The sequence below is a fragment of the Mangifera indica genome, chromosome 20, assembly GCF_011075055.1.
Source record: "Mangifera indica cultivar Alphonso chromosome 20, CATAS_Mindica_2.1, whole genome shotgun sequence".
NCBI classification, from domain to species: domain Eukaryota; kingdom Viridiplantae; phylum Streptophyta; class Magnoliopsida; order Sapindales; family Anacardiaceae; genus Mangifera; species Mangifera indica.
In genome coordinates, this window is record NC_058156.1 from 6685336 (window position 1) to 6707709 (window position 22374).

At 40.3% G+C, this 22374-nt stretch overlaps 1 protein-coding gene across 11 annotated transcripts; it reads right to left on the reverse strand.

Annotated features, from left to right (window-relative positions):
* Positions 1-260: 260 nt before the first annotated feature.
* Positions 261-21187, reverse strand: LOC123204150 (peroxisomal acyl-coenzyme A oxidase 1-like). 11 transcript variants are annotated; one of them, XR_006499456.1, is made up of 8 exons: positions 20801-21187; positions 19653-19862; positions 9983-10064; positions 9839-9902; positions 9353-9495; positions 8747-8912; positions 6277-6408; positions 5738-5931 (listed from the first exon to the last, which is right to left on the reverse strand). XR_006499456.1 is itself a non-coding variant. In XM_044620730.1 (6 exons), the coding sequence occupies exons 1-6, from the start codon at positions 20936-20938 to the stop codon at positions 6404-6406; spliced, it is 600 nt and encodes a 199-aa protein (XP_044476665.1). In that variant the 5' UTR covers positions 20939-21187; the 3' UTR covers positions 6279-6403. The 11 variants fall into 11 exon arrangements, 4 of the variants coding, with proteins under 4 accessions (XP_044476665.1, XP_044476662.1, XP_044476664.1 ...); XR_006499451.1 differs by having other exon boundaries at positions 9811-9902; XR_006499457.1 differs by lacking the exon at positions 5738-5931 and having other exon boundaries at positions 6391-6408; positions 8747-8847.
* Between the last annotated feature and the right edge of the window lie 1187 nt (positions 21188-22374).

The following is a 22374-nucleotide window of genomic DNA, read 5'->3' on the forward strand; positions in this document are numbered from 1 at the left end:
CTTTATTTAATTTTTTGTGTTGTTGCGTTATTTGGTTTTACCATTGAGATACATTATTGTAAAAGTGTTAACTGGAATCTGTTCCTCAAGTTGACAATGATTTGTAATGTGATACCATGGGAATGCAGTACTTGCTTGATTTCATGCCAAACGGATATATTGCAATAGAGATAATCTTTTCTTACATGCCTCTGTTCTTTTTTATTACACTATTACATTGGTGAAGAAATAGATAGAAATCGCAGTTCACTAGTTCATCTTGCAAGAAACCAGGCCTGCAAAGTTTCCTCGGTGGGAGAAGTACACTGAATCGCCGTTTCGTCCCTCAGGTACCTATCAAGTGGTATCAAAGCCATGACCAGGATCGAGAGTCGGGTGGAAGGGCTCGAGAAGGAGTTGACGGAGGATCGTGAGAGGTTGACTGGGATGGGCAACCGGTTGGAAGGGCTGGACAAGGAAGTGAGGGATACGTTTGGAGAAACGCAGATGAGGCTGGAAGGGATAGAAGGAGACCTGGAAGTCATGAAAGGATACCTCCGAGACCTTAAAGAAATAATGATCAGGAAGGAGGGCGGTGACAAGGGAAAGGCACCGATGAACCCAGGAACCTCGACCCACCCTGTGGCGGGTCACAGTAACACTGCTCCTAGTGGAGGAGAACAGTCTCCTAACCACAACCCACTCAAGGGTGCCACTACCGATCACCCACTGCCGAGGATAGAGGAATCCAACAGAGGAGAGGAGACATCAAGAATAAGACAGAAAGGAGAGGATTACCAGGGTGGAGTTCGGCGAGATGTACAATTCCGCCGTTTGGACCTTCCACTATTTACTAGCGAACAAACCTTGGAGTGGTTAGAAAAGGTGGAACGATACTTCGACGTTAACCGAATTTCAGAAGGAGAGAGATTGACAGTAGTAGGGGTGTGTATGGAGGGTGTAACCTTCCATTGGTTTCGGTGGAGAAGACGACGACAGTCGTTCTTGGGATGGGACGATTTTCTAAACACGACCCTTAAAAGATTTAGGACGGACGACGGACAGATGGCTCAAGAGGAGTTGTTTGCGATTCAACTAGCAGACTCCGTCCACGAGTACAGATGTCGGTTCGAGCTGCTGTCAACGGAAATTGAGGAGTTGACGGACAGCACCCTAACAGTAATTTTTATGAACGGGCTTCCGGAGGAACTCAGAGAAGAGGTGAGGTTATTTCGGTCGACGTCTCTGGAGGAGACGATGGAGAGAGCTCAGGAGATAGAGAAGAAGAACGCGCTGATTGAAAATAAGGGAATAGGCCGACCCGGAAAGAGTTACCCGAGAACCCAACCAAATCCAACCCAGTACCTAGCCCACCTTAGCACAGGCCCAACTGCACCACTTAACACCACCTACCAGCCCACTTATTATCGACCCAACACCCAACTCAATCCAAACCCAAACATGTAGCCCAACCGCTCAACACTTGGCCCAACCCCGACCCAAACCTTCGGACTGACCCCCCCGCCCTAAACTTACGTCCCTTTGGTCAAAACAGAACGGAGAGCATATTTCCTTATACAAATGCGGCTTCTGCGACAAGAAACCCAAATGTCTTAATTGCATCTTCCACCAGCCAACGGCGAGATAACACCTTTCGAAGGCTGTCCGACAAAAAGTACCGCTCCAAAATCGAAAAGGGCTTATGCTTTTGGTGCGACGAAAAGTTTACCCCAAGGCACAGATGCCGATTCTAACAACTTCGAATCATGATAGCCTGTGAACAGGACACGATGGAGGACGAAAAAGAGGAAGCGAAGGAAGATGAAGAAGAAGCAAGGGACTTGGAGGCAAACCTAAACTCAAGTTCAGTGGTTGGTATCGACTCTCCGAAAACAATGAAGTTCATCAGAGCCGTCGGTGGGCAGCAGGTATTGATTTTACTAGATAGTGGGGCGACGCATAACTTCATTGCTAATCGACTGGTCACCGAGTTACAAATTCCAGTCCAACCAGCCAACTTCGTCGTAATATTGGGGGATAGTAGTCGGGTTCGGGGAGAAGGCAAATGTAAGGGGGTCGAGATTTCGGTGCAGGGGATTAAAATCATCCAGGACTTCCTCCCTTTCAAATTAGGAGGTATGGATGTCATTTTGGGAATAAAGTGGCTAAGGCAGCTAGGAGTAATAAAGACAAATTGGGGGAAACAAATCATGCGCTTCAAATGGAAAGGGCAGAACGTGAAGTTGAAAGGAGATACTTCACTCACCAGATTAGAGGCAACGGTGGGGGCCTTGTTGAATTCAATGGCACAGGGGGGTGAGAGATTTTCTCTAAAGGCAAATAGGGAACACAGGGACTCGGGAGAGGAAGACGGGGCGATACCGTCAAAGTTGGCACCGCTAATAAAAAACTTCGAAGAATTGTTCGCCGAACCTTACGGGCTGCCACCGAAACGAGCAAGAGACCACGCTATTCGGCTAGTGGAGGGAGCCTAACCCCCTAATCTAAGACCCTACCATTATCCCCATTTCCAGAAAGCTGAAGTGGAAAGAATAGTACACGAAATGCTCACGACGGGAATCATCAGATCCAATGTGAGCCCTTACTGAGTCCAGTGTTGTTGGTGAGGAAGAAGGACGGGAGCTGGAGGTTCTGTGTTGACTATAGGGCCCTGAATCGCATAACCGTTCCTGAGAAATTTTCGATTCCAGCGATAGACAAACTCTTGGATGAACTAGAAGGGGCAAAAATTTTTAGCAAATTAGATTTACGTTCCAGATACCACCAGATCAAAATTAAAGAGTCGAACATGGAAAAAACAGCTTTCCGTATGCACGACAAACATTATGAATTTCTAGTTATGTCGTTCGAATTATCCAACGCTCCAGCCACGTTTCAAAGCCTGATGAATGACCTCTTCTACCCATTTCTGAGAAAGTTTGTTCTAGTCTTTTTCGACGACATACTGATCTACAGTAAAGGGCTCGAAGATCATCTGCGCCACCTATGAACCGTGCTGGAGCTACTTAGAGACAACCAACTGGTGGTTAACAAAAAAAGTGCCAATTTGACAGGGATAGAATAGGCTACTTAGGCCATATTGTCTCAAGGAAAGGTGTAGAGGTAGATCCCCGGAAGATAGAAGATATGCAAAATTGGCCCATACCACGCGATTTGAGGGATTTGAGGGGTTTCTTGGGGCTCACGGGCTATTATCAGAGGTTCGTTCGAGGGTATGGAAAAATTGCAGAACCATTAACCAACCTACTGAAAAAGAACGCCTTTAAGTGGACTGAGCATGTGCAAGCAGCATTCAAAAAACTCAAGGAAGCCATGGTGACAATGCCTGTTCTTGCATTGCCAGATTTTTCAAAAACGTTCGCAGTGGAAACGGACGCCTCAGGTTCGGGACTCGGTGTTGTACTGATGCAGGCTGGAAGACCAATTGCATATCTGAGTAAGGTTTTATCACGTCAAAATAAAGAGAAATCGGTGTACGAGAGGGAACTTATGGCCATTGTCCTGGCCTTGCAAAAGTGGCACCACTACTTGTTAGGACGACGTGTCCAGGTGAGAACAGACCAGCGTAGCCTCAAATTCTTCACTGAACAGAAGGTGGTAAGCCATGGACAACAAAAATGGGCGGTGAAAATGCTAGGATATGATTTTGATATTGTGTATAGACCCGGCTGTGAAAACAAAGCAATCGATGCCTTGTCCAGGAAACCAATAGAGAATGAGGAGCTGCTGGCTATTTCGATGGCTGTTCCAATCACTGCGGACGCCATTCAAGAAGAAGTGGGGAAGGACGAGAAATTGAAGGCAGTCATACAAGACTTATTCAGTGGTACAACCACTCACGCAGGGTATGAGCTAAAAAAAGGGAATCTCATGTACAAGGGACGTTTGTTAGTGCCAAGGGAATTCAGGTTAGTGTAGTTGCTCTTATCTGAATTTCACTTTACTCCTATCGGCGGACACTTTGGATTTTTTCGCACCTTCAAAAAAATTTCTTCAATCTTCTTCTGGGAAGGTATGAAACAGGATGTGAAAAAATTTGTGGCGGAATGTGACATATGCCAATGAGCGAAATACGAGGCCACGACACTGGCAGGACTCTTACAGCCTCTTCCTGTCCCCTCCAAAATTTGGGATGATCTTTCCATGGACTTCGTTGTGGGGCTGCCGAGAGTCCAGGGTTACGACACTATATTGGTTGTTATGGATCGCTTGTCGAAGTATGGACATTTTATGGATCGCTCCACGGCTTCCCATGAACCATCGTTTCAGACAGGGATCGTATTTTCATAAGCGCTTTTTGGTCCGAACTCTTCAAGGCCTCAGGAACAGAGTTGCGATTCAGTTCAGCCTACCATCCATAGATAGATGGGCAAACCGAGGTAGTAAATCGGAGTTTAGAAACATATCTCCGGTGTTTTTGTTTTGAGCAACAGCGGATGTGGCCGAATTGGTTGTCTTAGGCGAAATATTGGTTCAACACCACCTTCAACGCATCAGCAGGGATGACGCCTTTCAGGGCAGTGTACAGGCGCGAACCACTGCCTCTTCTGAAGTTCGTGGAAGAGTCATCTAAGGTTGAGGAGGTGGACGTAATGATAAGGCAACGAAATGAGATTCTGGATAGGCTGAAATCCAACCTCGTCAACGCCCAGCAGAGGATGAAAAGGATAGCTGACCGAGGCAGGCGCGAAGCCGAATGGGCAATGGGCAATCAAGTATTTCTTAAGCTGTAACTATATAGGCTCCGCTCACTAGCATCAAGACTTAATGAGAAGCTTAGTCCACGTTTTTACGGACCTTTCGAAATAAAGGAGAGAATCGAACAGGTTGCCTACAGACTCAAGCTTCCAGAGACGGTAAAAATTCATCCGGTCTTTCACATTTCCCAACTAAAGAAAAAAATAGGCTCTTCGATGCCCTGCACACCCCTTCTGACCTGCTTAAATGAAGAAGCAGAACTGGAAACACAGCCTGAAGATGTTCTGGATTTTCGCTACTCTCGACATGGCGACTTGAAGTTGCTTATTAAGTGGTATGGCTTACCCGAACACAACAACTCTTAGGAATCCTACAAAAAATTAATCCATGTTTTTCCATATTTACACCTTGAGGACAAGGTGCCTCTGGATGGGCAGGGTAATGTTAGGGCTCGAGTATATGTGAAAAGGAAAAGAAGAGGCAGGAAAACAAAGCTGAAGTTACAAGCTGAAGGAACTGAGAAACTAACAGACGGTAACATCAATAACGGCATTGGAGAGCTTACTGTGGGAGCGGAAGGCTGTAATTCCAAATCTGATGCTAGCAGTACCGATGATAACTCTGGTGGGCAGTCCACAGGACCTCCAAATGGCAGCTTCCCAGTAGCAGTTAAAGTAGCAAACAGGCAGCAAAAATATGGGGATATGCTAGGAAAAGAAGGCGCCCTGGAGATGTTAGAAGCTGAGCTGGCACGCGAGGATTGGTGGAGTTACAGCAAGGAGCCAAATATTAAGAGTCTGGTGAGAGAGGAAAGGGAGGAGGAAAAAGAAAGGGAAGAATAGGAAGAGAACCAGCCTCTCGAATGCTGGAAGTGAATTTGCTCTGTGGCCTGATTATCTGCTTTATTTAATCTTTTGTGTTGTTGCGTTATTTGGTTTTACCATTGAGATACATTATTGTAAAAGTGTTAACTAGAATATGTTCCTCAAGTTGACAATGATTTGTAATGTGATACCATGGGAATGCAGTACTTGCTTGATTTCATGCCAAACAGATATATTGCAATAGAGATAATCTTTTCTTACATGCCTCTGTTTTTTTTTATTACACTGTTACATTGGTGAAGAAATAGATAGAAATCGCAGTTCACTAGTTCATCCTGCAAGAAACCAGGCCTGCAAAGTTTCCTCGGTGGGAGAAGTACATTGAATCGCCGTTTCGTCCCTCAGGTACCTATCACATTCACAGTCCAAACCATCATTTAGAGTCAGCTCTGGAAGAGAGCCAACCCAAAGCCAACAACAAAGAAGGTGCATACAATTTGTGGTCCTTTATATACTGCAAACAAATTCACAACAGGGTGCTCCAACAGAGAACTGAATAAACATATGCTAATCGTAAAGTGAACCCAAATTAAACAGTGTGAAGTTTGAACATTTTAGAAACCTCCTTCATCAGTTCAAAAACCTTTTTACCCAGACAAAAGCCAAGTACAATAAGAAACCAAGAGGACTGAAAAAATAAATACAAATAAAAGTTCTTGAAATCAAACTCAGATTAATTTATTTTTCAAAATACCTGTAAAAGAAGCAGTGTGTTGTCTCCTTCATATGTACAAGTAGGGACATATACTACACATAGTTCTAGAAGTCCACTGCTACACAAGTAACCATGGCCACCACATAATTTTCGACATTCCTCAATCTCATCCTGCCATCAAAGAAATAATCACTAGGAATATTCCAAAAGGAATAACATGATACTGAAAATCAACATTTAAAGACAGATTATCAAAATAGAATGCAACCACTCGCAAAAGAAACTGCCAGACATGAAGTTAGTAGTAGAGTCAACATAAAGTAATATGGCCATCTAAATGAAACCCAAAATAGTTGTGATCAACAACCACCAAAAAAAAAAAACCGAAAGCATATATAATAGGATTTTCAATAGTAATTGAAAAAACACTTCTTGGATCCTACAGGGCAATGTGATAGGGACCCACAACACTCCTATATCTACATAATACTGGTAAAGGTGCCAACTCCTCCCAATGTTATAGCCTTGCCCATATTTTGGGAAAAAATTGGATAGTCTTTTTTTTTCTTTTTTTTAGTCTTTTTTCACACACCCATTTTCATGACCCAGCCAATAAATTTTTTATTTTTACATTTCTTCTTACCCAATTTGAAAAAATCTCTATTTTCTTATTTGTCCAATTGCTACTAAAAAAGTCAACCTCATGTTGTCTGCTATCATTGAAAATGTTGCTTCGATGCCATTTCCCCTCAACTCGGTCACAGATGCCTCAAATCTTAATCTCGCAAATCTTAATCTCGCCAAATCCAGCATCCTCCACCACTAAGAACACATCAAGAGCTCTAGATTTAGCCTTGATCTCATCATCTTGCTTCTCAATCACCTCCCTTCTCAATCACCTCCCTCCATTCTTTTAGGTACCCTTTCATTGCCTTAAATCTATTAGCTAAATTATTCAAGACTTTTAGCTTCTCCTTCACAACCTCCATAAAATCTTCACCAACTCGACTCTTCATCCTTTTCCAAACCAATTTGATAAGGACCATAAGATTCAACTCCAAACACTCCCTGATGCATTTCCATCAAGACAATGCAACAACACACAAACTCAATTCTAGAAATTACTATTCATTTTGCATAATAGCAATTTGTCTTTCAATTTTAACCAATCAAATGACCTCCAAACCATACAAATTATATATCATTGGAAAAGACATTCAAAGAGTTTTCTAATGGTACATAATGTCAACCACAACTCAATCAACAAAGCATTCAAAACTAGCTTCAAAGTTTGCTGGCAAAAACTGAAAATTGTAAAATCACGCAATATGAACAGTACCTGAGACATACAACACACATTCAAATCTTCACACTTTGGATTTCAAGGGTAACAAGAAAATTAACCAAGACATAAAGGAAAGTTCCACCAACCTTAGGGTCTTCCACCACCAATCTTCCACCAAAAATGATTGGATAAAGAAAATGAGAAAAAAAAGCCAACAAGCTCTCTTCAAATTTTCATTCAAGAGCAAAAACCAACATTTTTACAAAGCATGGCCACTTTATATAGAGAGTAAGTGGTGGCAAAAATATAAGTTTACATAGGTTTTTAATAAAATAATAAGCTAGCCCTTGATTCACTCTAAACCACACAAAATAAGTCTTGTCATACTCTAAATAAATGCAATAAGACAAAATGTCACTATTATTTCCATAAAAGGTGGACTCTTGTCTCCTCCAAAGTTTTTCTTTCATCTATTTTCGTCCAACTCTTCCAATTGGGCTTTGAGCACCTTTTTGGGCTTTAAAATGGAGTGATGGATGGCTGCAACTTCACTTGGGCTTCAAAAGAGGACTTCTTGGGTCTTTAAGACCTACTAGATCATGAGAGTTTTGGATGCAAGTAATAGCATTGCACCCATAAGCAAAGGTGGGCCAAGGTGGAAAAGGCAATGAATCTTTGGGTTTGCATGGAGCTAATTCTTCATTCTCAATGGTAGCATGAGTCAAATGGAGATTTGCTAGAGACTTGGAAGCTAGAGTTGGAGAAGTGGCCGAAAATACATTACTCCCATATCTAAGAATTTGTCAACTCCTTCCAAGTTCAAAGCCGCCAAAGACTACCAAAAACCTTAGACAATATTTTCCCTTTTTTTTTTCCCCCTCCTTTTTCAATAGCAGAAACCATAAATGACATCCCTATACAAAAGGATCATGAAAACATGGTTGAAGCAAATGAAATATATGGACCATGAAGCACAGGGTAAATGTGTGACTACGAATTGATGTGAAGTTTGTGTTCAGTAAAAGTTAATTACTAGCATCCATCCAGCATGGTTGTTCAAACCTCATTAGCCAGGTCATCGTGAGAGAATAATGATGAGTAGTGAAGAGCCAATCAACTCCTTGAACACAAAATTAAAGAATAGTAACAATTAACTAAAAGAAGCCCCAAACATTAGTTCAAGTAAACATACAACATTGGCAGAAATAGTCAGAAACTTCAAACCTGTAGTACATGCATGAGCCTCGGGCAATGTAGAGAAATCATTAGCTTGCAATCTTTGTGTCACATTAGTATACAGCCATTTCAACCACTCACCAACAAATCTGAAAGCATAGGCAAAAGCGACCAATGGAAAGAGTCGATTTTGCTGAGTTTTGTAATCAATCACCTAAAGCAAGAAGGTAAGATAAACAGAAGATACAACTATTTTGTAACAAACAGGAAAACGGTGACCAAAAACTCAACAGCAATATTAAATTTTATTTGTTCTATATGTTATAATTGTAAACAAGAAATCGCTACTTAATGTCAGTCTGACAATTTAGAAGACAAAAACTGCATCTAAGACCCACAAAACCATGAGGATCCTCTCAATATTGATCTTCAAGTTTCAGTATATTTAAAATAGTAGGCAGTAAGGTATGAACTAAATCATAACTGCCAAACTACCACAAACTTCAGCTAATTAAAGTGTGGTAAATAATGTGAAGGGGCATATACTCAAACGGTACCAAATTCTTGACAATTTAAAAAAAAATGTCATTCTAGCATACTTAGGTCTCAGCACCACCATCCTGTGAACCAAATTGTCTGCGAACACAACTATACCTCATGGCAATACAAACTGCTCATGAAAGAGCATTAGAAGCATTAGATACAATCATTTGACGAACGTACACCATAGTACCATAAACTAATTGTCGTGGAACATTGGATTGTGTATATTCCCCTCTCTTGTAACTTGTGAAAGCCTGAGACATTTGAAACAAACTTCAACTTACAGTTTACAAATATCTATAATGATAATACGTATCGCTTTACAAAACCATGGAAGAATCACATTATACATCTTGCATGTATATATGTATAAGTAAGGTACTAATACAGCTTTTACTCTTCTAATAGTCTTTCTGTATTTAATAATAATAACGGTGATGAGAGATTCAGCCTTTTGACTCTTTATCAAACATAAACTATTCAATAAAGGAATTGTTGCAGAAAATTGCTAAATTTTTGAAGCAATTTTCTCGATATGCATTTCATAAAATAACAAGTTCAAACCATACAGATGATAGCAGTAAAGTCAGGACCAACCGCATCAACATTTGATTCCTAGGGATACGCACATGATCAAAGCTCCGTAGCTGTACAATAAAACCTGAAAATGGAAAGTTTTCACAACCAATACAATAGGCCATTAAGCACTCATGTAACTACAAATAATTATGACATACTTACCATGCACTCCATGGTCCTTGCCATCTATTATTAGACTATGTTGGGAATCTGATAGGAACCTGGTGCTGCCACTACAAGCTGACTGCTCCAACTCCAGTGGATGAAGAAACCAGCGTGAGAAATAGATGTAGAGAGTGTGAGAATGTACTGTAGATATGGTTGCTGAATGTAAATTAAATTTAACTTAATGTAACAGTAATGAAATTAGTTTTTCTTCTATTAATAAGTACTCTGAAAGTGAATTCAATTTGATTCATATCAACCCAATGCTAGCACAATCACTCCTTAAGAGTTATTACAAAAAAATAAAAATAAACTCAACAACAAATCCACCGGCTTTCGAGAGGCTGGGACTCTCCTTCAATGCCCATTTTTGCTATTTTCTCCTCCCTTGGTCCTTTTTCTGCCTTCTGCTTAAATTCCCCCATGCTTTCATAACTGCCTTCTTTCTCTAAGGGTGCCACCTCAGGCGTACGTGCTCTCAGTGGTCCTCTTTTCTAAAGGCTTGGGCACTATATCTTTTTTGTTGTCTGTTGCTTGTCTCTCCAACAGGTTTTTGCCATCTGTTAGCTCCCCCATTTGGCCACCTGTTCTCTTCATTGCAGCTCTCTTCCTTCCTTTCTTCCTCACATAAACTTTTTCTCTAACATTGCCCTCACCATCAACAAGCACCTTGTCCTCAAGGTGCAAAGTAGGAAAAAGTTGTTTAATTTTAACAAAGAGCTCCTAAGAATTTTCACAAGTAGGTAAATTTTTTCATTTAATCAAGAGTTCTAACTCCCCATGTTGATTGTAGTTGTGAGTAAGCACTTCTTCAGGCTGTACTTCCAACTCCCCTGTTTTATTTATCCCAACTGGTAGTGGTTGACAGGTGGCCTTCGCTCTTACCTGTTTTTTGAGCTATGAGATATGAAATATGGGATGTATTAGTGTTGTCTCTGATAGTTTCAGCTTATATGCGACTTTTCCTACTCTTTCGATCACTTCATAAAGCCCATAGAAACGTGGACTTAGCTTGTCATTGCGACGAGAAGCTAACGAACGAAATCGGTAAGGTTGTAGTCTAAGAAATACATAATCCCCCACCTGGAGCTCTACCTCCCTACGATGCTTATCTGCATTTTTCTTCATTCGAGACTGTGCCTTGCTGAGATTCACTTTTAGCTGATCTAAGACTGAATTTCTTTCTTAAATCATTACATTCACTTCCTCCACCTTTGAATCCTCTTCCACTAGTCTCACCAGAGGTGGCGGTTCTCTCCCATTTATGGCTTTAAATGGTGTCATCCTGGCTGCATTGTGGAAGCTTGTGTTATACCAATATTCAGCCCACGTCAACCATTTAACCCATGCCTTTGGCTGGTCCCAACAAAAACAACGAAGATAATCTTCAATGCTTCGATTAACAACCTCAGTTTGTCCATCTGTTTGGGGGTGGAAAGCCAAGCTGAATTTTAGAGTTGTTCCCGCTGCCTTAAACAATTCTAACCAAAAGCTACTCATGAAGACGCGATCACGATCCGTGACAATGGATTGAGGAAAGTCGTGGAGTCGCACAACTTCTTTTATAAAAATTTCAGCAATGTCTTTTGTAGTGTAAGGATGGCGAATTGTGATAAAGTGTCCATACTTTGAGAGCCTGTTGATAACCACCAGTATAGCATCTGCCCCTTTAACTTTTGGCAACCCCGTTATAAAATCCATTGAAAAATCTTCCCAAATATTTGACGGAATTGGCAATGGCTACAGGAAACCTGCTGGAGACTCTGTCTCGTATTTAACTCGTTGACATATCTCACATTCTGCTATATCTTGCTTAATGTCCCTTTTCATTCCTTCCCAAAATAATATTGATTTGACCCTTTTATATGTTCTAAAAAAACCTGAATGTCCGCCGTAAGGGGAGGCGTGAAATTCCGCCAAAAGTTGAAGAATGAGTCGTGAGTGCCTCGACAACACTAATCTGTTTTTGTAAATAAGGGTGTCATTTTTGAGTGAATACCCTTTATAACTACCTTGCTGATTAATTATTTGTTGAACCACCTGCTGGAGATTTGCATCATTTAACACCTCTTGCTGAATGCCTTTTGTTTCCACCACCTTGCTTACGGAAATGGCCTTCATTTCTTCATTAAATCTTGGGTTCCTAGATAAGGCATTTGCTGCCTTGTTTTCACACCCCAACTTATAAACAATTTCGAAGTCAAACCCCAAATCTTGATCAACCATTTCTACTGTTCATGTCTGATTATCTGTTGTTCGGTTAAAAAACGTAAACTTTTTTGATCCGTTCGTACCTTTAAGTGTCGTCCTAAAAGGTAGTGTCTCCATTTTTGAAAAGCTAATACTATCGCCATTAACTCCCTTTCGTACACCGATTTTCCCTTGTTTCTTAGGGATAACACCTTGCTTAGAAATGCAATTGGCCTCCCTTCTTGCATGAGCATGGCACCTACTATCGCCATTAACTCCCTTTCATACACCGATTTTCCCTTGTTTCTTAGGGATAACACCTTGCTTAGAAATGCAATCGGCCTCCCTTCTTGCATGAGCACGACACCTAACCCCTGCCCGGAAGCATCAGTCTCCACAATAAATTCTTTCGAAAAATCAGGCATGGCCAACATGGGAGTAGTTGTCATAGTAGCCTTCAAACATTCAAAAGCCCTTTGCGCTTCTTCATTCCATTGGAAGGCATTCTTTTTTAGCAAGTCTGTAAGAGGTTCTGCGATCCTCCCATAGCCCCTAACAAACTTACGGTAGTACCCTATCAACCCCAAAAACCCTCTCAATTCCCGTAAGTTCCTCGGTGTGGCCCAATTTTGCATATCTTCAATTTTTCTTAGATCAACCTCCACCCCATTTTTGGTGACCAAATGCCCCAAATATTTCATTCTTTCACACCTAAATGAACACTTTTTTCTATTAACTACCATGTTGTTTTCTTGCAGCAACCGTAACACCTCCCTAAGGTGTAGTAAGTGCTCTCGAACTCCCTTGCTATACACTAGTATATCATCAAAAAACACTAGAACAAACCTAGCAAATGAGGCCTGAAAATTTCATTTATCACACTTTGAAAGGTCGTTGAAGCATTCGATAGTCCGAAAGGCATAACAAGAAACTCGTAATGCCCATCATGTGTTCGAAAGGCAGTCTTTTCGATGTCGTCTTCTCTAACACGTATCTGATAATAGCCAGATTTAATATCTAACTTACTGAAAATCACAACTCCAACCAATTCATCTAAAAGCTCATCAATTGTCGGTATGGGAAATTTGTCAGGGATTGTGATCTTATTTAATGCCCGATAATCAACACAAAATTGCCACCCGCCGTCATTTTTTCTTACAAGAATTATCGGACTCGAAAACGGACTTGTGCTAGGTCTAATAATTCTAGCCACGAGCATCTCCTGGACAATCTTTTCGATTTCATTTTTTTGGTAGTGTGGATACTTGTAAGGGTGAATATTAGGGGGTTAAGCTTCTACCATTAGACGTATTACATGGTCCTTAGTGCGACTGGGCGGCAAACCTTGTGGTTCTGAAAACAAGGAATAGAATTCTTTTAATAATTTATTTAGTTATGGCACATTATTTTCTCCCATAGTTACCACTTCCTTCATGGCTGGTCTCACTTCAATCCAATAGCTTTCTCCACCTTCCCAAACAGATTTTAACACAGTTTTCAGTGACGTTTCCAATTGAGTTAATGATACATTACCTCTCAATTCCACCATACTGCCATACCACGTGAATTTCATTGTTTGATGCTTCCAATTTATCTTTACCTCCCCCAATCTACTGAGCCAATCAATTCCCAAAATAACGTCAACCCCTCCCAAGCGGAAAGGCAAGAAATCTTGAGTGATTTGATTCCCTGCATGTTCACTTCGGCTCCCTCACATTTTCCCACTCTGCTCACTTTACGATCATCTCCCAAGATCACTGCAAATCTTGCAGGCTTTACTGGAATTCTCAGCTCCGTCACTAACTGCTCTGAAATAAAATTATGGGTGGCTCCATTGTCCAAGAGAACCACCATTTCTTTCCCTCTAACAGACCCCAAGATTTTCATGATTTTAGGCTTATTAATACCGACCACAGAGCTTACGTTTAAAGTGGCCTCCATCTCTCTTTCCTCCACCGACGTCGACTCCTCTTCCTCTTCCTCTTCAGCTTCATCCTCTCGTTCCTCTTATTCACCAGCTATCATCACTTTTAGCTGTCGGTATTTGCATCTATGGCCAGGTACAAATTTTTCATCACAGTAGAAGCACAACCCCTTCTCTACCTTCATTCGATATTCCTCGTCGGAGAGTCGTCGTGGGTTTCCATCTCGCCGGAGAGTGGAAGAAGACACGACTGAATTAATGGGAGCCCTCATGGTTGTGGAGGTTACCAGCGAGTTTGGTTTGTGCTAGTTTAAGAAGGACAAAAATTTTCGGGGCTTCTAATGGAACCAGTTTGATGAGTCAGATATGTATTCTGATTGGGATTAAGATGAACGGTGTGGGTCGGGCTAGACGCGGTTTGGCTTTGGGCTCGGTTCAAGTGCTGGGTTGTTGGGTTATTAAAGGTAAATGGGCCTATGAAACGGGTAGGGTTGGTAGTTTGTTTCGGGTTCGTCGAGTCAGGTCGTACTCCTTACTTTCCATCAATTATCTCATTCTTCTCCTCTACTTCTCCTGCACGTTGCATTGCCTCCTCCAAGTCACGTGGGTGAAACAATTTGATCTCTACTCGGATGCCATCCACTAAGCCATTCATGAATAAATCAATTAAGGTCTCTTCCGTCATGTCATCTACCGCCAATGATAGTAACTCAAATCGACACTGATACTCATGAACCAAACCTGTTTGTCGGAGAGCCAACAACTCCTCTCGGGGCGTTCGTTCGTGCCTTGATCGAAAACGTTTGAGCCAGCCGCCGTGAGTCTCATTCGTCCAAATGGTTGACATCAAAGTACCTTTCACACTTGAAAATCCATTCGAGAGCATCGTCGCCGCTAAATATGGGAAGGTCTAAACGTCGGTAAGGGGTATCTCGAGGACCTATAATGGTGTCTCCTGAGGTTGCTCCTTGTCCTCCTTCTGTCTCTCATTCTCCTGTGACGGGTGGAACTTCTGCCTCTGTTGGTGGTGGTGGTGGTGGCAGCGGTGAATAAAAAAAGGACGTCCCCTGACCCATTGGAGCCTTGCCTTTACTCCCATTCTCCTTTCCAACGATGGCATCTCACAACTCACGGAGGTACCCATGAAGGGATTCAACCTTTGATTCCATGTTATCCATTCGTTCACTCATTTTTTTGTTCATCTCAACCATCTATCTACCCATCTCCTCCAAACTTTCTTTCATCCCTCCTATTTCTTTCTCAACTCCTTCCACCCTAGCCTCCATTCTGGTCATGCTCTAATACCACTATGATAGGAACCTGGCGCTGCCACTACAAGTTGACTGCTCTAACTCCAGTGGATGAAGAAACCAACATGAGAAATAGATGTAAAGAGTGTGAGAATGTAATGTAGATATGGCTGCTAAATGTAAATCAAATATAACTCAATGTAACAGTAATGAAATTAGTTTTTCTTTTATTAATAAGTACTCTGAAAGTGAATTCAATTTGGTTCCTATCAACCCAATGCTAGCACAATCACTCCTTAAAAGTCATTACAGAACAATAAAAATAAACTCAACAACAAATCCACCAGCTTTCGAGAGGCTGGGACTCTCCTTCAATGCTCCACTTTTGCTATTTTCTCCTCCCCTGGTCCTTTTTCTGCCTCCTGCTTATATTCCCCCATGCTTTCATAACTGCCTTCTTTCTCTAAGGGTGCCACCTCAGCGTACATGCTCTCAGTGGTCCTCTTTTCTGAAGGCCTGGGCACTGCATCTTTTTTGCTATCTGTTGCTTGTCTCTCCAACAGGTTTTTGCCATCTGTTAGCTCCCCCATTTGGCCACCTGTTCTCTTCATTGCAGCTCTCTTCCTTCCTTTCTTCCTCACATAAACTCTTTCTCTAACAGAATCTAGTTACAAAAGTCTACCATCGCAGGCCCAAAAGGGACAATCCAGAAGGCAGCCTATGGGGTGTGGATAATAGCCCAATTGAGAGCAAAAGTAAAGACCAAATAGGTGAGGGCAGTTTGGACAGTGCACCTAGACAGCTGAAATTAGTTGAAGCCTCCTTTCCAGAATTCAGAAAGGAGTCTTTAGTGGTAGGGTCCATCGATGGTTAGAAGGCCATGCATACAATGGGAAAAGCATGGATGAGGAGGATATCATTATGGATGTTGTTTTTTAGTGGCAGAACAAATTTGGAGAGGACTAGCTCTCGGAACCCAGCATTCCTTTAGCTTATTTTTACTGTTTTGTTATTGTTTTTGTTGTTGCCTTGTGGGGATACTTGTTCGGTTTTGCTGTTGAACTCATTATTATACACTAGGCAAGTTATTGAAGTTATTGCTTCATCATGGACATGGAATGAATTATCAAAATCTGTTTAATTCTTCTCAATAGAAAATTGTTCAATTATATTCATATGATAACAGGCAAATGAGAATGAAGATATAACTGTGAATGTTCCTTTCTTTCCTTGGTTGTGAATGAATGTTTGGGGATTATTGAATTGAGTTGTTGTTGGAGAGACCCTAGAACACTGAAACTGCAGGAGGTGGTTGTGTCTGGAAACTTGTTGGAGGAGTTGTTGTGAATTGTTGGAACCTTCAGTCAACTGGATATTTGGCCATTCTTACAGGTCTGCAACAAACTTGGTATCAGAGTTGACGAGCCGGATAATGGTAACAACAAGAATAGAAGGGAGAGTTGAGGAATTAGAGAAGCATTACAAGGACTTGGCGGAGAAAGTGGTGACAATAGATGAGAAGTTGGGGCAATCTGAAGCTCAATCAACTTCACGGCTTGATAAAATAGATGGAAATTTGTATGAAATACGACAACTATTGATAAAGAATAACAAAGGGAAAGAAACTGAAACACAGCCGACACCCACGATGGGTCATTCACAAGCACCACCTCCACCGAAGACATGCGTTGTTACGGGAGATAATTTTGACCAGGCCATTCCACCACCATCGCCTTTATTTCCTGGAGCTGGAGTAGTTTACGGGAAAGGTTCCAGAAACAACTATAGGCTACACCTTGGACATGCAGATCATTGGAATCAACGGGACCATTATCACAGAAGGATGGAACTTTCTTTGTTTAACGGAGAAAACCCATAGGGTTGGATCACCAAGGTTGAGCGATATTTCTAGATGAATGGTATGGATGAAAGAGAACGTCTACCAACGATAATACTCTGTTTTGAAGGTGAGGCCTTGAGTTAGTTACAATTTCGAGAACTATGGCAGCCGTTCAGGGAATGGAGAGAATTGAAGGAGGAGTTATTCCTCCGTTTCAGGTCGACGTAAAAACGTACCCCTTATGAGCAAATCATTTTTCACCGTCAAACCGAATGAAGCTGCGCAGGGTTATTGTTAGGAATCTAACTACAAAAGTCTACCACCGCAGGCCCAAGGGGACAATCTAGAAGGCAGTCCAGGGGGTGTGGATAATAGCCTAGCTAAGAGCAAAAGTGAAGACCAAATGGGTGAGGGCAGTTTGGACAGTGCACCCAAGCACCTGAAATTAGTTGAAGCCTCCTTTCCAGAATTCAGAAAAGAGTCTTTAGTGGTGGGGTCTATTGATGGTTAGAAGCTGCGCATATAATGGGAAAAGCATAGATGAGGAGGATATCATTATGGATGTTGTTTTTTAGTGGCAGAACAAATTTGGAGAGGGTTGGCTCTCGGAACCCAGCATTCTTTTAGCTTATTTTTACTGTTTTGTTAGGCCAAACGACTATTTCCCACCCAAGGTTTAGCGTTTTCTCAAAAGTCCCCCCTTTAACTATGGAAACACCAAACACCCACCCATGGCAGGTTAGATTTAACCAAACCCTAACGGTGGTAGGGGTAAAATCGTCATTTTTGCTATAATATTAAAAATAAACTAAAATAGAATCTAATTTTGCCCCCCTAAACTTTAAAAACTAAAATTTTCCCCCACCTAAGTTTTAAAAAATGGCAGTTTCACCCTAGGGTTTGGTTTTGAAATCTCCGGCGACCTCTCCGGCTCCGTTGCCGACGGCCGCTCCCTCCCGAAGCAACCTCTCATTCCGGCGATCTCTTTCCTCCCATTTGGAGGTCCGATCGGCGCCCGGAGACGCCGTGGGAGACGAAGAACTTCGTCGGGAAGATGAAGTTCTTCGTCTTCCCAGACGAAGACGACGCCGTCGTCTTCGTCTGGAAAGACGATCGTCTTCCCAGAAGAAGACCTCTGGGAAGACGAAGAACTTCGTCTCTTCGTCTCCCACGGCGTCTCCGGGCGTCGATCGGACCTCCAAATGGGAGGAAAGAGATCGTCGGAAGGAGAGGTTGCTTCGGGAGGGAGCGGTCGTCGGCAACGGAGCCGGAGAGGTCGTCGGAGATTTCAAAACCAAACCCTAGGGTGAAACTGCCATTTTTTAAAACTTAGGCGGGGGAAAATTTCAGTTTTTAAAGTTTAGGGGGGCAAAAGGAGATAAAATTTTCAGGCGTTAGGGTTTGGTTAAATCTAACCGGCCATGGGTGGGTATTTGGTGTTTCCATAGTTAAAGGAGGGACTTTTGAGAAAACATCAAACCTTGGGTGGGAAATAGTCGTTTCGCCGTTTTGTTATTGTTTTTGTTGTTGCCTTGTGGGGATACTTGTTTGGTTTTGTTGTTGAACTCATTATTGTAGACTGGGCAAGTTATTGAAGTTATTGTTTCATCATGGACATGGAATGAATTATTAAACTCTGCTTAATTCTTCTCAATAGAAAACTGTTCAGTTATATTTATATGATAACAGGCAATTGAGAATAAAGATATAACTGTGAATGTTCCTTTCTTTCCTTGGCTGTGAATGAATGTTTGGGGATTGTTGAATTGAGTTGTTGTTGGAGAGACCCTAGAACACTGAAACTACAGGAGGTGGCTGTGTCTGGAAACTTGCTAGAGGAGCTGTTGTGAATTGCTGGAACCTTCAGTTAGCTGGATATTTGGCCATTCTTACAAGTCTGCAACAAACTAGCATAAACAACAGTATGCGTGGAAACTTTACCCAATCCACCAGGCCACCACTAATAATAAGAGAAAATAAGATAAAAATGATAAGAATCTGATATAAGAATATTCCATCAATTCTACAAAAAAGCATAACAGCATAGAGTAGATACAGTTATTTGAGTAGATGCACCCTTCATAACAAACAAAGCACACACATATACAAGAAGAAAACGGTTTGGCAGATTTAATCCTAAAGAGTAGATACAGTTATTTGAGTAGATGCACCCTTCATACCAAACAAGGCACACACATGTACAAGGAGAAAACGGTTTGGCAGATTTAATCCTAAAGAGTAGATACAGTTATTTGAGTAGATGCACCCTTCATACCAAACAAAGCACACACATGTACAAGGAGAAAACGGTTTGGCAGATTTAATCCTATGACTAGCACTAGCAAAACATCTCTCCTTTCTATTAAGGCTAAAAAACTGTCTCTGATAATCTTAAGACTATAGATAAAATTAAAAATAATCACACCATTCAAAATTCAAGTGAAAGCTCTATACTTTACTCACTTTACTTGAACTAAGTGTAGGACTGTGAATAATGAACTCATCAGTCTGAGGATCAATTGTTGCAGTGGTTTCAAGCCCTTGAACATTGGAGCCATGACCAAGCTCAGTTTGTGCAGAGCAGCCAATTATTTCCATCTTATATGCCAATGGCAACCATTTCTGTTGTTGTTCACCTGTCCCCTGTCCCTTAATAGCTGGTACAAACATTCCCTGTAAAGAATTTAAAACGCTAGATATAAATGGATACACATGTATAAATTGGCCTAGCCTATAAATTATTTAAGACTAAGCCTAAATGGGATATGAAGAATAATCTCTTCTGTTATTAAGAATTAGAATTATAATGAAGTCAATAGAAAATCACTGTATCATCTACAAATATGTGAATGTTCCTCAGTGAATATACTTGAAATATGCAAAATTATAAAGCCATTGAGACAAGAATTGAGACATATCCAATGAAGATCCATAAAAGCAGGTTCATCCACATAAAACCTTAGCTTAGATGCCTCTTCTTCTGCAACAAACAAAACTTGCACATTTAAATCATATACTCTAGCGAAACATAAAAGAGTTCACCCATAGTTGTCCAGCAAAGAACTAAATAACAAATTTTGAAGGGGTGGCAGTTACATAAGCACTTCAATTAAAGACCTATCAGTTAGACGGAGTTCATTGATCCGTTTCCAAGCATAAGCAGCCTTTCTCAAAGTGTTTTTAAACAACTCCTTCCTACTTAGCATAGGTCTGCTATCCTTTCGAAAGGCCTAAAATAAGAAAGGATAAAACTAAAAATTACAAACCCGAAAAAAAATTAAATGATAAATAATTTTAAAAAAACAACAGAAGCGTAATCTTAGAATCACAAATTAGATAAAGGAACTTTATAATCAATGCTTTCTGTGCATATAATTTTCAATGCAGCATGAACTTACATTAGAAATTTTGAGCAGCATTTGTTGACCAATTTATTCCTTTAGATATAACATGTTTGCTGATAATCAACACTTAGTTCAATTACATTGATTACAAATATCACATTGTGCAACAGAACTTAAATTTACATGATCACCAGATACGATAATCAAAAATCAAAATGTATCATGACTAGAATTAGATAATAAAAAAAGAAGAATGTAGTAGTTCACCGGATCACTGGCGACTAGTCGAGCAATCCGATCTGAGCGTTCAAAGGCGTGGCGAGAGCTGGCCCAGACGATCTTCATCTCGCTGACATCGAATTGGGCCTTGTTCCTCTCCTCAGCTAGATAATTAGCGCCGCACATTTGCGATAGATTTGACGAAAACCTCAAAACATAATTTTGTGAATTTAGTTTTGCTAAATAAGGCTACGAAGACAAATCTAAGGTGGTGGAGTTTATATATTGAAGTAAGTTTGAGACATTAATTGGCAAGGGTGTAGTTCATATTCTTGTTCATTGAAGTTCGTCATGGAGTTCACCACTGACTTGCATATCGCTTATTAATTTAACGCATCTATTATTTTTAGGATGGATTTATTTTTTGTTATGACATTGCGGAGATCTATACAATTTTAGAAATTATTTAATAATTTATACACACAAATATATATATATATATATATATATATATATATATATATATATATATATATACATATATATCTCACGGCTCAAGTTAAGTGGTGCGGCGTCGTGGAGAGACAGGACAAATGGATCAGATAGAATCGAAAAAGCATGACCCGTATTATAAAGCATGGTATTAAGCTCTACAAGGCTGGGCCTTACGCCTAGGCATCAGGCTCGCCGGTTGGCCCAACCTAGCTCACGCATAATGCATAGATTTTTTTAAAAAAATTTCATTTTTTTTTAAATTTATCCATTCTGGCTTCTTGTAAAAGGCAATTTTTTTTCAATCATATATACACACTCACTCACACACACACTCTCTAAATCTCTCTCAATCTTTCGTTATTTTCAATCTGATATTCTCTTGTCAATTCTCATTCTAAAACTCTCTACATTCACAAATAATAATTTTTTATATTTATAATTTTTATTATTTCAATTATAATTTTTTTGTTATAATTTAATTGATAAAAAATATTTTACAAATGGATTCAGGGTCTCATGATTTCAATCTATTTAAATATTATCATACTAGTACAAATGATATTATTGATGATCTATATAGTGCAAGTAAGGCACTAACAGATGAAAGTGTGACAGTCATATATTCGATAAAGACAAAAAGAAAACAAAAATCTATGATATGAGATCACTTTGATCAAATAACAGAAATGATCAAAGAAAAACAAATTCATCGAGTAATGTACAAATATTGCGATTCAAGTTTAACATATGCAAGTTCAGGTTGTACAAGTCATCTTTGTCGACATATTACTACTTATTATAAAAAAATTTCATGTGAGATCAAAAGGCAAAAACAAATTACATTCATCTAATCGCGATCTATTAGTCTTGATGTCAATACAGCAAGAGGTCCAAGCTGCTCTAAACATATAAACGAAATGTCTATTTTCATTTATAATCAAATAAAAATACAAGACTATATGACCAAATATGTTATTATTTCTACCAACCTTTTTCTTATATTAAAGATGAAATTTTAGAATGGATAATACAAAATAGTGTTCAGTTTGCATTTAAAATAATTACTAGATTAACTCTTAAATAAGATATTATTAAAAATTATGAATTAATAAAATTAAAAATTATTG

What these genes read in the sequence shown, in the direction of transcription:
- LOC123204150 (XM_044620727.1), bottom strand. Translation starts at nt 20,938, where the DNA reads ATGTGCGGCGCTAATTATCTAGCTGAGGAGAGGAACAAGGCCCAATTC. An exon ending in GACTAGTCGCCAGTGATCCG is followed by an intron (nt 19,863 to 20,800) that starts GTGAACTACTAC and finishes AATTCTTTACAG; the next exon opens with GGAATGTTTGTACCAGCTAT. An exon ending in AGGAATCAAATGTTGATGCG is followed by an intron (nt 8,848 to 9,838) that starts GTTGGTCCTGAC and finishes CTATGCTTTCAG; the next exon opens with ATTTGTTGGTGAGTGGTTGA.